The sequence below is a fragment of the Peromyscus maniculatus genome, chromosome 3, assembly GCF_049852395.1.
Source record: "Peromyscus maniculatus bairdii isolate BWxNUB_F1_BW_parent chromosome 3, HU_Pman_BW_mat_3.1, whole genome shotgun sequence".
Lineage (NCBI taxonomy): Eukaryota > Metazoa > Chordata > Mammalia > Rodentia > Cricetidae > Peromyscus > Peromyscus maniculatus.
In genome coordinates, this window is record NC_134854.1 from 77,893,282 (window position 1) to 77,911,487 (window position 18,206).

At 38.8% G+C, this 18,206-nt stretch overlaps 1 protein-coding gene across 4 annotated transcripts in view; it reads left to right on the plus strand.

Annotated features, from left to right (window-relative positions):
* Window positions 1–17,635, plus strand: part of LOC107402454 (E3 ubiquitin-protein ligase ZNRF2) — a 77,758-nt gene extending 60,123 nt beyond the window's left edge. For all 4 annotated transcript variants that reach the window (XR_013049866.1, XR_013049867.1, XM_076566838.1 and 1 more), the window contains 3 exons: window positions 156–261; window positions 8,322–8,401; window positions 12,376–17,635. Coding sequence is in view for 2 of the 4 variants with exons in the window: in XM_076566838.1 (XP_076422953.1) it covers window positions 156–261; window positions 8,322–8,379 (164 nt within the window). In the remaining 2 variants the exon portion in view is untranslated. The remainder of the gene's footprint in view (window positions 1–155; window positions 262–8,321; window positions 8,402–12,375) is intronic.
* The last annotated feature ends 571 nt before the right edge of the window (window positions 17,636–18,206 follow it).

Here is an 18,206-nt window from a genome sequence, read left to right on the forward strand (position 1 = left end):
TCTGATGAGCGTCACTCAGTGTGAACAGTACTTCAAGTACAGGTGCTGGGTTTTGTATGGTTGTACAGGTAGAAGTCATTATTTGGTGTTTTTTTTTTTTCCCCCCCAGTTTGATGGCTAGTTTTCTTGTACTGAATTCATTGTTTTCTTCACAGAGGATGTGCTGAGTAAAGATGCTGGGGAATGTGCAATATGCCTTGAGGAATTGCAGCAGGGAGATACCATAGCACGACTGCCTTGCCTGTGTATATACCATAAAGGGTAAGTTTAGTAGTACTTTAACTAAGTTGATAGTAAAGCAAAGGGATTATTCTTAGTTTCAAACTTTATAGTTAGGACTAAAAAGTTTCTTCTTCATTCAAACTCTTCTGCCAAATTTAGAATCTCAATAACACCCCACCCACCTGCCTCCCTTCCCCACTTTGCTCAGATAAAATTTGAACATACATCTGTTGTATCTAAAAGACTGCCATTTCTAAAGCACTTAGTGTGGTGCAGGTGTTTGCACCTAGCAGCAGGTGGTCTGTGTAAGCCTAGCAGCCTCTTCCCTTCACAGCTGGGAAAAGAGAAAGGAGGAAGTTTCTCCAGACCTCTATTTCTAGCAAATGGCAAACCAAGATTCCAACAGATTGGGAATTCCAAGAGATTGACTCCAAAGCCCATCTGGTGTTTTGAACATTCTTCTTGCTTTCAGAAGAACACAACAATTTTTAGTTTAAAAAACAAAGCCAGGTATGGCACTTCTTTAATCCCAGCACTCAAGAGGCAGAAGCAGGTGACTCTCTGTGAGTTACAGGCCAAACTGATCTACATAGTGAGTTCTGGGCTAGTAGAGAGACCCTGTTGCAAAAACCACCACTATTTGAGGTAGCCACGTAAAGAATAGAAAATTAGGGACTGGAGAGCTGGCTCAGGGGTTAAGAGCACATACTAGTCAGTTCAGTTCCCAGCACCCATGTCAAGCAGTTCACAACCACCTGTGACTCTAGCTTTGGGGGAGGGTACCGGCACTCAAATGCACATATCTGTACACATACAGATGATTAAAAGAAATAATAATAAAATACATTTAAATTTTAAAAAAGAATAGGAAGCTGTAGCATTTGAACCAAGGAAAAGAATAAGATGTAATTTTATTTGAGTGGGAGGGGGTAGGTAGCAAAAACATAGAGAAAGCAGAGTAAATAATTCAAAATAAGGAGACAAAAATAAAATCCAGACATACCAGTAATTATTATCTATAAGAATAAACTGGAATTAGGTGAAATATTAGAATATTGATAAACAACATGCGTTAAGGGTATGGACAAATATGGAATTAAAAGGATAGAGAACTATATCCAGGCAGTAATAACTAAACTAACAATGTGTACCAATGTCACACAAAGTAAACCATCAAAGCAGCATTATTTAGAGATTTTTTGTATAATGGTAAATGCTGAAAACTCTCCTTGATCTGTGTTAACATGTAAACTGTTAGAAGAAACTGACAACTCTGTCATCATAATGGAAAAGTTTCACATATTCGTGACTAAATAAATAAAATGAGTTAAGATACAGTTAAATTGAATCGTTTCAGCTTTTCAAGATTTGGTTTTGTTTGTTTTTGCAGATAGACTCTAACTCCTGGCCCAGGATAGCTTCAGAATCTCCATGTGGTTAGACTGCCCTCAGCTTGTTCCTCCCCAGCATCCTGAGAGCAGGCATTTTGGCTGGGCTTCTGTGCCTTGTTTCCAGCTCATTTCTTGGTACTGGAGATAGACTTTGGGGCCTTGCATTCTTTACCACTGAACTGCACCCCCAGCCTGTGGTTCAGTCTAATGAGTGCATACATTTCCCTGTCAAGTACACAAAGAATATTCTAGAAATCAGTTGTGTTTTAATCCATAAAGCATACCTCAGCAGACCTTTACAATAAATAGGCACCATACAGAACTCTGACCATCATCAGATACCAGGAATGACAGCAGAACTCATTCTTAGATAGCCTTCTGAATAACATATACATCAAAGGACGTGGGAAACAATTGTAACTGAACAGTGACAAACAGTCTGGATGTGCGCCTATAGTGAGTAATCGGGGGATTGCAGAGTAGATGCTGAGAGTTAGCAAAGTAGCAGCAGACAGAGAAAGTGCTGATTAAAAATAATGCATGAATCTTAAAAGTTCTTATTAATAAAATCAAACCTGAGGCAGGTATTGGGGTGAACACTGGAAGGTCAGAGACAGAACAAGCCACAGCTAACCTCACCTGGACAACTTCTCAGCTGATCCTATTTCCTCAGACTGGAAGCTTCTGTGTCCTCATCCCAGTGGCTCTCAGCTGAACTGCTGCTCAAAACCTAAAAGCTTAACCAGCCAAATACTTAACTGGCCAAATGCTTCTAGTTTCTGGTCCTTACACCTTATATACCTTTCTGCTTTCTACCACAACTCCCTTGGATTAAAGGCGTGTGTCACCATGCCTGGCCATTTCCAATGTGGCCTTGAACTCACAGAGATCCAGAGGGATTTCTCTCTCTGAAGGGCTAGGATTAAAGGTGTGAGTGCCACCATTTTCTAGCCATTGTGGTTGTTTTATCTCTGACCCCAGATAAGTTTATTAGGGTGCACAATATTTTGGGGAACACAATACCACCACACAATGCACTAAAGTTGAAGATAATTCTGGGAAAAACTGTTAACAGAATTGTCTCCAGAAGGAAAAAATAGAAAAGAAAAGGACATAATTTGACACAAATTAAGAATAAATGGCAAACTCACTGCTAATATTCTTGAATTTAGAATTTTAACAAATGGACAATTTCTTTAAATGTGTAAATTTATAAATACTGATTAAAAAAATTCAAAACCTCAACTGCTGACTGCTTTAAGAAGTTAAGACTAAACCTGAAAAATAGCAAACTTTGATTAGAGAAAAGCAAACAAACCCTAAAGCAGCCTTCAGAGATGGTTTGACGGTGGGTCTGCATTCAGAGAAGAAAGAAAACAGCAGCTATTTGACACCAGACAAGGACTGAGTGCGACAGAAACTTAAAATGCAGAAATCCAGATTGAACAATACCAGTCTAAAGTAGTGTCTCATGCTAGGGATAAGCTCTGTGGAAAAGCGCTTGCCTTAGGACCTGGGGCCAACTATTAGTGATACACACTTACACAGAATAAACAAGCAAATAAATGAGTGAATTAAATTATACCTCAGGACCAAATTGGATTTATGCTGGGGCTGAACCGACACTATAAAATGAGACCATTAACCCAGTAAATGAGGAAGCTTTAAGGAAAAGTCTGTCTGTGTTCATGACCTTTACAGCAAAAACTCGGGCTAAATAATAGGTCAGAACAATATCAGAACTGGGCCAGTGAGAGGGATCAGCAGGTAAAGGCACTTGCTGCCAAGGCCGACAACTCAAGCTTTTTCCCCCAGACCCACATGGCAGAAAGAGAGAACCAGTTCCTGTATGCTGCTCTCTGACCTCTGCATGCACAGATGGGTGATAGGGAATAAAAATTATTTAAATCAGTGAGGGTTTATTGGGTTGTCAGATAGGTGACTTATGTGTGGAAATTGTTGCTTTCATGTCCCACAAAGAAAAAAAATGAACTTTTCTTTAAATAGTACCATTAAAAGTAACAAGGGCTACAGAAGCAATAATGTATTAGAAATAATTTCTAGAAAAGGTATATGAGACTTTCTTTTAAAAAAAATTTAAAACCTTATTGAAATAAGGTATCTAAGATTTATACATGTAAAGCATATTATGTATAGAAAAATGCAGTATTATAAAAATATTTATACCCTAATTAGCCTATATAGTTAATGCTATCCTGTTGGTTGTTTTTGCTTTTTTGTGGGGTCCACCACTCAGCTCCCAAATAAATCAAACACAGAGGCTTACTCTTAGTTATAAATGCTGGGCCTTAGCTTGGCTTGTTTCTTGCCAGTTTTCCTTAACATAAATTATCCCATCTACCCTTTGCCTCTGGGTTTTTTTTTTCTTACTTCTATAAATCTTATTTTCACTCTTAGGTGGCTGGGTGGCTGGCCCCTGGTGTCCTCCTCTCCTTGTTCTCTTGCTCTTTCTCTTTGCTCCTCCAAGAGTTCTCCTTCTATTCTCTCTGCCTGCCAGCCCTGCCTATCCTTTCTCCTGCCTCCCTATTGGCCACTCAGCTCTTTATTAGACCATCAGGTGTTTTAGAGAGGCACAGTAACACAGCTTCACAGAGTTAAACAAATGCAACATAAAAAAAATACAACACATTTTTACATCATTAAAACAAATGTTCCACTTCATAAACAAATGTAACACACCTTAAAATAATATTCTACAACACTCTCCCAATCAAATCTTAGTTTCTTGTAACTGGACACAGTGTTTATATATATAAATAAGTGAAGGGCTAAAGAGCAGTGACCAAAGGACAATAGTACAAACTTCATGTGGTTGTGAGGATTTAAATGTGTTAAAATTTGGGAAATGTTGGCACTAAATTGAGTGAAAAAATTATTTGACTACAGATGGTGTCACAGTGTCAGAGTGTAGGCTGTTGATGAGTAGTGCTGGATTAATTGGTTACTGATATGGAAAAACAGTTGAGTCATTTTTGAAATTTGAAATAAAAGTTCTAGGTTGTCTCCGTAATACCGGTGAAGTTCAAAAATCTAAAGAAGTAAAATAAGGGAAGAAAATAAGGAATTGTTTTTGACCTTTTGGTAAGGATTTTTTTTGCTTAAGATATACCCTTTTCCCCTCCATCCCCGCCCCCTCAAATAAGCTTAAGGGTGCTCAAAGATGACTCAGCAGCTAAGAAAACTGTTCTGCTCTTGTGAAGAGGATCTGAGCTCGGTTCCCAGCATTCACATGGCTCATAGCCTCCTGTAATTCCAGTTCCAGAGGATTTAACTCCCTCTTATCAAGGGCTGATGCACACACATGGTACCCTACATACATTTAGGCACACATACATACACATAGACAAATTTAAATTATAAACTTAGAAGATTGATAATTTAAAATTTGATAGTTTAAAAATTGTAGCATATTCACATTTGAGGTAGAAACTAGACTTTGTAGTGGAAATTGCTCTTGACAACAAAAGTTTTGTGATTGAAATAATACACAGTTCTTTGGTTAGTTGCTGTAGCAGATGATGCTTAAGTTGGCAGATAGAAGCATGATAGTGTAATGACATGGTACTAGTCTGGTCCAGGTGATACCTTTTCTCCACCATAAGTGCTGCTTTGTACAGCTGCAGAGGAGAAGACACAACTGCAACAAGCCATGCAGTAATGCAGTGTTGAAGCGCACTCATCCCCCATGGCCCTGTAGGTATCCCTTCAGGCTATGTGTTTCAAAGGAGCCCAAGTCACAGTTCTCAGTTTTATGTGCATTGGCTTTTGTCTTCATGGCCTATCAGTCTGGATTCTTTTTAATTATATATGGCAATAAACTAATAACATTCTGAAAAGTACATTATTTATTAGAAATGAACATGTCATTTTTCTGATAACAAATTATGTTGCATGGTCTGCCTTTAATCTTTTTTTTACCATCAAACCTTGTTATTTTAAGTTTATAATTTTGTGGAAAGGGTTATTAAAAAACTATTAAACAGTGCCATTATTTAGTAGGTAGAAGCAGAAAGATGTCTAATTTGTGATCAGCATAGCAAGATCTTGTTTCAGATGCCTGACCCCCCCCAAATATATATATAGTAACTAAGGTACCTGAATAATAGTAGCTTCTTGAAAATTTGTAAGAAAAAAACTGTAGAACATTGAAAAATGCAAAGAAAAAATTGTGACTGGTGCGATAGTTCAGTGGGGAAAAGTGCTCCCTCCAAGTCTGACCGCCTGAGTTGGATCTCCAGCACCATTAGGTAGAACGAAAGAACTTACTCCTGTGGGCTCGTGCCCGCACATAATCACCAAATCTCTCTCACCCACACCCACATCCCACACCCCACACCCCACATATCAATTATGATAAAAGATTTTTGAAAATGTAATTCAGTAAAGAGGGTTGATGTGGTTGGTAAGCAGCTATAGTTACAATGTATATGCTATAAGTCAGTCATTCTCTTCTCAAGTCTGTGCTGCAGAAGAAGTCTAGAGAGAGCAGCCACTGCCCAAAATTACGACCAGGAGGAAAGAAAGCATCTAAACCAGGATGTGAGAAAGCCTTACTGTGACTCTCTAAAAACGCCAGTTCAAACTATAATTAGTGACAAGATTAATTTATAATTTGTGTGACCTTTCAGATTCTGTTCATAGATAATTGGGAATATCTATAGTAAAAGAACAGATAAGAAAATTGTGATATACTTTTTGTCATTATTTATTTTGAAACAGGATCTCATCAAGTTTTCTATGCTGGTCTTAAACCTATAATCTTCCTGCCTGCCTCAGTAACCCAAGCAGCTCGGATTATAGGCTTGTGGCATCAAGTCCATGTGCTATATTTATATAGTGGAATACAAATTGAAAAGCACTTACAAAGAAGGCAAAAACGGCATAATATTTATGGTGGTACTGATGTAGATTTTTAAACATGGGACAATACTATGTGTATTTAGAATACATGCCTCTATAATTATGTGGTAAGAAAATGGCTGAGAATAAAATTCAGAATACTGATTTCCTGTTGGAGCTGCTAAGAGAAAGGGCTATCACAGTCTAAACAACCAGTGAGGTAGTTTACAATAGAAACTATGTGAGTTGATACTAGTTTGATGAGATGGGATCTGGAGTGAGTTATTGCCTTCTCATGATGAGCCTAGATGACATGGATATAAAGTAAGAACCCATTTTAGACTGCATGAGTATTATTCAAATGCACTGTGAGTGTAACTACAGCTGGAGCATTTTGTTTGAGATGTATTTTTGTAGATGAGTTTTTCAGGGTGCAGTGGTACAGACCAGACTAAACCATGGTATTTAGAGTAAATATTACAGTGGTGGCAGGAGTTGCTTTAGTCACTTGGAAGACATGATTATTGAGGTAGTGTACCTTTATTTTCTATTTTCACCTGTAGAACTCCCTGTCAGAGTATGAGGATGACATCTTTTTGTCCCTTCAGGATACTGGCTAACCTGGCTATATGAGCATACAGAAATTAACCTGTGCCCCCAATGAGAACTCTGAGAAGTTTGAATCCTGCTCTAGTACTCATACGATGCTGCCTGAGTTACTTGTCCTTTGAAGACATTGATGTAATCATTTGCCACAGCTCTGCGAATTTGAGAAAATGAAGGAACAATGTGTACAACTGTTTTTTTTGTACAATGAGGGAAATGTATTACATCTGTCCAACAGTGGAGCAGCCATTACACATCACTACTGAGAGCACTTGAAATGGGGCTGAGAAACTGGACTCTGTTGTTAATTAAGCTAATGAATTTAAATAACTACTGCATTGGACATTGCTGATCTATGTTAGGAATAATTATGAGCTTCGAAGAAAGCTCACTAAAGTGCTTGTCTTGTAAGAATGAGGACCTGAGTTTAATCCTTGGAACACACACAGAAAAGCTGCTGTGGTGACAAGCCATTACAATCTCAATGCTTAAGGAGGTGGAAATGGGTCTCACTGGGACTCACTGGACAGCTAGCCTCACGAACCTACTTAGAGAATTCTGGGCTACTGACAAGCCCTGTTTTGTTTTGTTTTAACAAAAAAGGTGGGAAGCACTTGAGAAATGACCTCCTAGGTTGTGTGTGGCTTCCACATGTACACACACATACATATATAGGCATGCACATACGTATACATACACAAACCCAAAGAATAATTATATGTACCCTGTACATCATTTCCAGTAAGACCATGAATGCTCTATAAATGTAAATAGATCAGGGTATCTTTGTCTGTGTATATATGGACTGCAGAGCAGGGTGGAATTAAAGGGTCAATAATTATCTATAAACATGAAACTTTAAGTGTTAAGCATTATTGTAAAGAATTAAAATTTTAAAGCTTTTTATTGCATTGCTAGGCAAGCTAAACAGGCCTGTGTGTAACTACTTTGAAAAGGAAATGTTATTCTAACTTTTGAATATTAATGAAATGGTAGTTCATTAAGGTAATAGTTACTCTCTTTAAATTTGAAAGTATGTCATAGCATAATTATTCGAGGATTTTCTCCCTTAATAATGTAAAATATAATTAACATCCTTTACTGTATTTGGCAGGTGTGATCATTAAAAACACTGATTGTTTTCCAAAGACACTAAAAGCCAAGTAGTAGATGTTTTTATTATGACTGTTGTGATATCATTATACATAGGATTTATACTTTTCTGGTTTTGTTCTTTTCTAGCTGCATAGATGAATGGTTTGAAGTAAATAGATCTTGTCCAGAGCACCCTTCAGATTAAGCATCAGATTCCTGTGTTATGGGTAATTGTCCTTTTTGTTGTTGTTGTTTTAATTGATTTATAAACTATTATTTTGAATTACTATTTCATCTTCAGTTTTTTTTCAACTTTTTTAGTGAGAGAGAGAGAGAGAGAGAGAGAGAGAGAGAGAGAGAGAGAGTGTGTGTGTGTGTGTGTGTGTGTGTGTGTGTGTGTGTGTGTGTGTGTGTATCTGCACTTGCCTACTGCATGTGGTCATGTACAAGCCTTGGCATGTGTGTGGAGGTCAGAGGACAACCTGCCTGCAGAAATTCGTTCTGGCTTTTGACCATGGAGGTCCCAGTAATTGAACTCGGTTCTGAACCACTCACCTTTGCCGCTGAGCTACCTCTCAAGCTACCTCAGCTCTCATTGTTATCCATCCATTACTCACCAAGGCACGTTCCTGTGTGCATGTCTGTATATGTTTTCTAGGTATTTTGCAAGACTACTATATAAAAACTCACATTTAAAGCTATACTAAGGAGGCTAAGTCTTGTTCAGGGTTAGAACACAGACTTAACTGTCACAAGCACCAAAACCACTCCCCAAACAACAGCAAAACAATAATATGAAAAGCAACTGTTCTTGATTCTTAAATAGAGTTAGGTATTGAATAACTACAATACCCTTGCTCCTTAGAAACATACTTGTTTATTTAATAACAGTTTACTACTTGGAAAAAAAAAAACAGTGAGGTACAAATCATGACCACATCTTCCAGGAAGAATTCTTTAAGGGTCAGAGAGAGAGGTTAAGTCCCATGATTTTAAAAAGCAAGTTGTACCATACTTCTCAGAATACTTATGTTGCATATGCATAGCTTTTTGCATGTCATTTACATCTGAGTCAAGTAGTTTAAAGAAAGAGGGTTGGGGGCATGCCAGGGAAGCATGAAGACCCGAGTTCAGATCCCCAGAACCCATGTGAAAAAATGCTGGGCAGGTGGTCCACACTGAAATACTAATGCTGGGGGAGCAGAGGCAGGAGGATCTTGGGAGCTTACTGGTCTAGCCTAATTGGCAACCTCCAGATTTAGTGAGAGACCCTATATCAAAAATATGGTGGAGAGCAATTGAGGAGGACATGACTTGTCAACTTCTGGCTCCCACACATGAGCACAGGCACACACACACTCATACATGAACGATAAAAAGAAGCAAGGCACACTTCAAGTCCAAATTGTACAGAATTTAGTCTACATGTTTAAGCATTGTCCCAGGTGATTTCTAAGGTAATAAAACTGCAGTCATTCAGAAGTCTTATGTGCTGGGGTCATTTCCTGTCTGCTACTTGTTTGAAGTGAGAGTAAGCTGCTCAGTACTTCAGTACTCAGATAAGGAAGTTAGAGCCGTGGGAAAGGTGACCTGGAGGACATGTGGTCTGTGGTGCCAATTTGCACCCAGCCCATACATCACATTGCAGTATTAAATGGAGAGTGGTTTTATTCTGCAGAGGTAGTTTATTTGAAAATGCTTAGTGAATTAAAGCTAAACCGTGACTATATTTTTCTTTAATGTATCTCCCATAAGGAAAATTAAAGTAAGGCATCATTTAGCATTGAAAAAAAAATGAGGTTAACTTAGTTGCCATCTTTAAGCTAATTTAGCTAATCTTACAATGATTCAGAGAACTGAGAGACTCATGATGAAGGTGAGAAGACTAGCCAGCTGTAGACTTGCTGAGCAGCTGTGACTAGAAGTTGGGAGTGTTGTTCTGGGGTCTAGTTCTCTGCCATCCTTGAATAATTTCAAGGTGCTTGATGTGTGTGCTGGCTAATTTTATGTCAGCTTGACACAAGCCAGGGCCAGCAGAGAAGAGGGAACCTCAATTGAGAAAATGCCTCCAGAAGATCAGGCTATAGGCAAGCCTGTAGGGCACTTTCTTAATTAGTGATTGATGTGAGAGGGTCCAGCCCATTGAGGGTGGAGCCATCCCTGTGCTGGTAGTCCTTAGTTCTATAAGAAAGCAGATGGTCAAGCCAGTAAGCAGCACTACTTTATGGACTCTGCATCAGCTCCTGCCTCCAGGTTCCTGCCCTGTTTGAGTTCCTGTTCTGACTTCCTTTGATGATGAACAGTGATGTGGAAGTGTAAGCCAAATAAACTATTTCTTCCTCAACTTGCTTTTGATCATGGTATTTCATCACAGCAATGAAAACCCTAACTAGAACAATGAGTAAAAGTGCCTGTCACCAAGCCTGATAACCCGTATTCTATCCCTGGGACCCGCATAGTAGAAGGAGAGAACCAATTCCCATATGTTGTTGTCTGACCTCCACCCATGGGCCCCACCTCCACAGACAATAAATAAATGATATAACTAGTATTTCTTGCTCTTTAGCTTAGAAGTCTAGGTATTGAAGTGATGTACTCAAGAAACATGGTTGCAGCATTGTTGAGGGTAACTTAATGTTAACAGATTCAGCAGTGAGAACTACAGCAGGGTACACGAGAAAGCAAAGGCCCTGGGAGACTGGGGTGCTGAAAGACCCTAAGGACAAATGGGATAGCAGGAGTTCTGGTGCAGAGCAGTGGGATGGAGTGAGGTTGTATCAGGGCACGGGTGTGTGCGTCAGTGTTTTTAGTTCACTATTAGAAAGGTAGAGATCTTTATTGGTTTTGTTTTATGGTGTTGGAAATCAAACCCATGATCTTGTACATGCCAGCAGTTTACACTGGGGTACATCCACAGCCCCAGTCAAGTTTCCTGTTGTTGTTTCAGAGCTTGAACTTAAAGTTCTGTTCTGGCTAGGTGGTGCCCCAACCTGAAAACATTTTCTGATGGTGAGGATGCCTGCCATACTGTCAAGTGTTGTCCTGTGTCTGGGTCAACACAGTAAGGGGAAATTACTGAAGCATTTTAAAAGAAATAGTAAAAACTAGTGCTAATAAAATGAGGGCTTTGCTGGGCATGGTAGCAGAAGTTCTGGGTCAGCCTGACCTACACAAAAAGGGAGGTATTTTTAATTTAGTGTTTAACATGCCAAAATCTATCCCTAAATCTTTAACCTGCATATAAATATGCTCCTTTTAGTCTGTATTAGTGCAGTCAAGATAACCTAACAAAGTACCTGAGATGGCTGATGATGAGCAAAATCTTTGCTCAGAGTTTTGCACACTGGAAAGTCCAGATCAAGGTGCCAGAAGACAATGTCTTCGATGATCATTCCTCAGGTGTCCTTGGAGGACAGAAGAGAGGTCATTGGCCAGGAAAGGCTCTGATGCTGCTGTGATGGAGATTAGCAAACACCAAGATCCCAGCAGACAGTTTTTCCTTTCATGGTCTCATCACTGAACTTTTTTGTTTGATGTTACAGTGAGCTCATGGGATTTTGGAACACATCCTATCTCATAGTCACCAGCATATCTTTTTAAGCTCAGACAACATTTGTTTTCTTAACATCTTAGTCCTTCCTTTTTAGGAGTGTTTCTGTACATGGCACCTGTGCTTTGAGACGAACTTACATGGGATAAGTTGATCTTTCTACACATCTGCCTGCAGAAATCCAAACCAACGGAGTCTGTTTCCAAAAGCTTTAAGGAGTCTTTTTAAGTAGCAAGGCTTTGCATTATATCTATAGCATAAGAATTTAATAATTACCAACCCAAAATAGAGACATGAATATGCACAATCTTGATTAATTATGAAGTTGCTTACTGCTTTTATTTGGGGAGATGATTTTAAGTTTGAGAGGGTGTATGTATGTATATGTGTTCATATGCATACTTAAGCACTTACTGTGGAAAAGGAATGGCTTAAGTTTTTGCTGATTTCTTAGACTATGTTAAGCTTTTATTGTCATGCTGTTTCTTGATTTGTTCTACAGAATAATAATTTTGTAAATTTCTGAAGTAAAAAGGGTGGTATAAAAGGCTACAGTAGTAAAGCACTCTTCATGGGGAAGTGGGTGTTATATTTATTTCTGTTTGCATTATTATTATTGATCATGACTTAGAATAATTTATTTTTATGCAGGTTTTCTTGTCTTTTCAAGATGCTTGAGAAATCTAGAAGATTTGAAGATCTGTCTCTGGGGAAAAAAAAATGAAAACTGCAGGCTTACTCAGCCAGGAACTGAGTTCTGTGACACTCGGTAATCCAGAGATGGACAGGAACCACAGAACTCAGTGTACCAAACTTGCATATAAGGGACACACAGGGATTTTGAAAATGCTGCACATCCTGTACTAGTCACTGCGTAGATGATACTGATAAACATTTTGTATTCAGACGCCAAAGTTAACTAATTTCAAAGTTGATTTACTTTTTATTAAGTTCTGTAGAGCTGCTGTTTTATTGTATTTGTTTTATTTGTTTGTTTGTTTTTAGTTTGGGGACTTTTTATTTTCCCCAACATAATGCTTCTGCATTCACCTATTCTTAACTTGAAAACCACCCAATTTAGTTCTTACAAACTCTTCAATGTGAAACCAAGAAATGTAATCAACACAGAATAATATTCTATGAATGGAGAGTATAATCTCAAGTTCTTCCATTTTTTTCCCTATGTGTGAAAAATAGATTTCTGGATAGGAGAGCTAAAATATGTTAGTAGTTTGAATTAAAGGTTTAATATTATAAAAATGCCATCCAAAGAGTAAATCAAGTTACATAATTACATTTTAGTTAATTAAATGTAGAAGTGTCTACTGAATTGCAGTTTCTGAAAAACATTGTTTCTTTTGAAATAAAACTGCGCAATAGCTTGTTAGCAGTGACCATCTTGCAGCTATGCAACTTGGAGAAGTCCAGACTTGCAGGTCGTCTTGGTGCGGGGCCGCAGTGACTGTCCTGACAGGGATCTTTTCTTCCTTTCATATAACTATGTCATTGTGCTTGGCATTTCCAGGCAGGTTTCCCATGTTTGGTAAAATGTTTAGCGAGTTGTAAACTTAATACCTTATGAGAAGGGTGAAATAAACACGTCTGCAGTGGGACTTGTAGTAATTTGAGGGACATTTTATATACTTTTAAAAATCAGAATTTAATTGGGATGCCAGATTTCTAGCAACTTGCATCTTTAGTTTTCCAGATAATCTGGAAGTTAGCATTTGATAAATGATTTTTAAGCAAATATAAAGATTTTGTTAATTTATAATTTATTAATGTGTTGTTACTGTAATTGAAAATGTTGTGGATACTTTTAAATTCAGTCTTTGTAGAAAGAACTGTATTAAGCAAAATTATGTGAATAAATATTCCCCCAAAATACATCTGATGGTTAAGAATACTGAAGGAGTTTAGCTATGAGGACTCCAACAGTGTATGTCTTTTTTAAATACTGTCAGAATATCACTAAGTAGGTTTCACGTTTGGGTTCCTCAGGAGAATGTCGTTTCCCTGGTCTAGTCCGGGCTGCACAGTCCTGCTTCCGGCCGAGCTGTCAGGGTGCTGAAGTATGTGTTCCTCCGATGCTGCTGCTCTCTCACTTGGTCCCAGCCCTATTGCTTCTGCTTCCCCTTTTTCAAAAGGGCAAAGGGCAGGACCGGGGGTGGGGGTGGGGTTGGTCCAGATCATACAATGAACTTGCATTGTTTTCCTGTGGTTGTAGGCTAGATACTACTTCCCTGCAGTTACACTGTGGCCTACCTGTTGGGGACAGTGGTCAGACACCAGAACCTCAGTGGGAGGGACGGCTGCCAGCTCAGCTCTGTAGCTGCTTTTTTCCTGTCCAGGTGTAGGAAGTTACTCTTCCCTCAAGGGAAATTTTCTTACCTTAATTTTTTGTTGTTATTGTTAATATGAAATCTCAATCTATTTTACTTTATCTTTCATTTTGTACACTTTCCTCTCTCCTCTGATTTTCCCCAAGGAAGAACTCTTAGAATGTGAATAATCACTTTGCTTTCTACTTCTGGTGTGTTGTCGTGGTAAGAATTACCTCCGCTGGCTTCTCTTCTTGGAGAGCAGCTGTGGTAATGAATGTTTATATTCCCCTGGAAGGTGACCTGCTTTGTGCCAAGCTCAACTTCTTGGACGCCTCAGCCTAAGTTTGCCCTTCCTTCACATGTCCTCCAGCGCTCTTGATGGCTTCTCTGCTGTGGCTGCTGCCTCCAAGCTCCTGCGGTATTAGAGGCCAGTACTGCTGTGTCCAGGACACCGGCAGGCTGTGCCTGTCTGGACAGTATTTGCTGAACTCCATTAAAACAACCTTTTTTTCCTCCCTCAGATTTTATAAAGTTGGCATTTTTACTTTAAATTCTGTCTGTAATGATTTCCTATAAAGAATAATTTAGAAATAGAAGAAAGGAGATGTTCCAGTTTCTGTTGAAAGTTACTATTCTGGGAATGTTCTACAACTGATAGTTTATAACACTGTTTATAATATTTATCAGTCTGTATTCAGACACTGAGGAGCATCAGTCATAAAGTTGTATTAGCTATTTGAATGTCCAGCTGAAACTACTGACCGTAACTACTCCAGAGACGGATCACAGTGGGTCCTCACCTACCCAGCCAGCCATCACCCGCTAGGATCCTCGTAAATGCTCTCAGATAAGGTCACGCGTATGTGGAGAAGGAGGTACATGCTTGAATTTCTCTAATGCTGCTCTGTCCATCATGAACTTTCTGCCAATTTTTATTCTACTTTCATCTGGCTGTTTATTTCCTCTTTACCAGGATATTTAAGAGAAGCACTATTCTCTTTAGAAAACCAATTCTCTTTCTTTGATTCCTCTCTAGAGAAATAGGCAATGATTTTCAAACCTAGTTATAAATCAGACTGTACGATTGTTTTAAGAAGAATTTCTGTGACTAAAATAAGCAGTGGTCTCTCACTGACTTGGTGTGTGTGACAGAAACCACAGTGGTCAACTCAGGTTGACTGTGGGAGTGTATAGGCCTGGGCTTCCCAGTGCAAGTCTTCTGCATTCTTAAATGTTCCATAGTTACTCTGGTTTTCACCCGTGTAGACACTAGGGTGTAGCCCAGAATAACCAAGGACAATCCTCAGCATAGCTGCAGCACATACAGCAAAGCTGTTTCCACCTGAATGAATTGTCCGAGATGGCAAGCCTTTCCAGACCTTATCTCAGACTGGGGTTCTAAGTCTGGGTGCGGTGAGGTTTCAGAGCACTCATTGCCACAAGGTCCAGGCTGGCCTGGGTTGTTCTAGGCTAGCCTGTCTCAAAAAAAAAAAAAAAAAAAAAAGCAATCATTTTAATATGTTACAGCAAGACATAGGCATATTCCTCTCAGTGAGAAGGATCATGAATTCAGTGTAAATAGGACCTACTTTTCTGTACTGACTTGAGTTAGGTGAGGGGATTTCCCCAACAGTAAGCTAATGGTGAGCAAAGCATGAAACTCAAAATTCGAGAATAGTTGTGTTTGTAATCTGACTTATACCCGCACTTTATATTGACCATATGACTCAGACAGCCTTATGCTTCACAAAGGAGGTTTCCATCTAAACCAACGCAGACCGTCCGGGGCATACAAAATGACTTAGAGGCAAATGACGCTGTTGTCATCAATGTCCTTTGCTGCTGGTGGGTGCTCTGGTGCATTCGGCCATTTTCTGTGGGTTTGGTTTACCCTGGTGTAAACTAGGTATTCACTGACAGAGAGGAAACGTGAAATGTCCCTTGTTACTCACTGTACAGATACTTTAACTTGACTTAAAAAGACTAGTATGTCAGTGCTTTGGAGCCCATTCTCCTATTTTTCCTAAAATCTGTAACTTAGTATTTTCTTAGCTGTGGTGTGACTGTAGTTCCCTGTTTCACTGTCTGCTCCTCCTTCCCACATCTGCTGCTGAGTCTGACTGGCTGCTGCTTACTGTACTCCTGGTGGTGATTCACATTCTGAAATCATTAAGAAAACAGTTTTGGTGAGACTGTGCCCAGTACTTTATACCATATTCTCTAAATGTTGTGCTTAAGCTAGGAAATGGAATTTTTTTTATTAGAGTTCTGTCTTTTTTTTTTTTTTTTTTTTTTTTTTTGGTTTTTTTTTTGAGACAGGGTTTCTCTGTGTAGCTTTGCGCCTTTCCTGGAGCTCACTTGGTAGCCCAGGCTGGCCTCGAACTCACAGAGATCCGCCTGGCTCTGCCTCCCGAGTGCTGGGATTAAAGGCGTGCGCCACCACGCCCGGCTAGAGTTCTGTCTTAAATGGGAAATACCTGATCTCCTAAGCTTGTTGACTTTCTGTGAGAAATAAAAGGCCTTGAACACCAGAAATGTTAATATTTAGTTTACTATGCACAGTCATTGTCCTCACAGTTATGTCATAACTCTTCTTCATTTTTTGACCAGAGGTAGTTTGTTGTTTTGTTTTGGTCTCTTTGTTTATGGAGAAGCAAAGAGCAGTTGATATGAATTAACATCCCCACACCAAAAAAAAAAAAAGGATAAGAAGAATAAGAATGTGATACTGTAGCATTTATTTATTAACATGGTGTGTTTCTTAGCTCTGCCCCTATGGCATTACCATCTCAAAATTGGACAGAGGTGACATTCTCCTGTCACTGAGGGGACATTTCTGATTTAGTATGTTGGAGTTAACATGTACCAATCATTTATTTGGGAAACTTCATAACTGCCCGCCTTTTGTCAGCAGTAACTTAGCACCAGAAATGTTTCCTTCATTAGCCAAGGACATGCACATCTGGTATCCCAGCACCCAAGGGGTTGAGGCAGAGGGTCACACGTTTGAAGCCAGCTTGGGCTACACAGTGAGTTTGAGACCAGCCTGAACTACAAAATGAGAGCTTGTCTCAGAGTTTGGTTGTATTGGGTGTGCACAGTATATTTAGGAGACTAGTCTAGGAGAAACAATAGGAACATGGGACTTGGTGGTACTGAGTAACAGTTCGTTGCATTTCTTTGCAGATGACTTACTATGTGGACTTCTTTGATTGAAAATCACAATATTTACCTCTATTGATTTGCTCCTGGTTTCCACAACTCTTCTAGAATACCTCTTAATTTCCTCTATTAGAAAGTATTTTGTTGTTCTCTTTAAATAAGGCCCTGGAAGCACTGATCACAAGAAACAGAGAAAATGTATTAGGAACAACTTTTATTAGTGTGATCTAAACAGAAACAGAACAATTCATCGTTAATATTTTAATAAGTAAAATTTCCAGAAGATCTTGTTAAACTCTGTTCTTTAGAAGTAGAAAATAAGAATACTCTCAAAGGAAGTTGTCATGTCCTACCTTATGTCTTTAAGTTGACAGTGCATTACAATAAAACAAATATTTGAATGCTGGAAAGTTGGCATGCTTTAATTGATGTTATGGCCTCTTTATTTTATTTTTACCCATAATAACACAGCTAGATCCAAAATTGTGAAAATTTCTCATTAGCTTACAGTAATGGACAAAGGTGTTTTTGTATTTCCATGACTATAAGTAAAGATGTACTTTGAAATACCTGATATAAACCTTTAATTTATCATTGAAATGCAGCTAGAACACTGTTGGGAAGGATACCCTATGAGTGTGCAGTCACACTTTGTAGACTTAATTTGTTTCATAACTTGCCTTTATTTCTGGAAGCAGTTTTTAAGATATAAACACCATTGGGTTCTGTAATGAAGTGATTAAGAAACTAGGCTTTGGGGCTGGATCTCCTAGTCTTAGGCATCTCTGGCCATGGATTTTATTCTGTGCCTTGCCTTGGTCTTCTGATACCAGGGCTCTTGTATTAAGTAAGAAGGTATGTGTATTCAAAGTCAGATATGTGGTATACATAAATGTTGCTATATTAAACAAAAACATTTGTACCCATTTATATGATTTTTGTTAATATGTTTACCATGAAGTGTGGTGATAACATCTGAGATCTTAACTGGTGTAT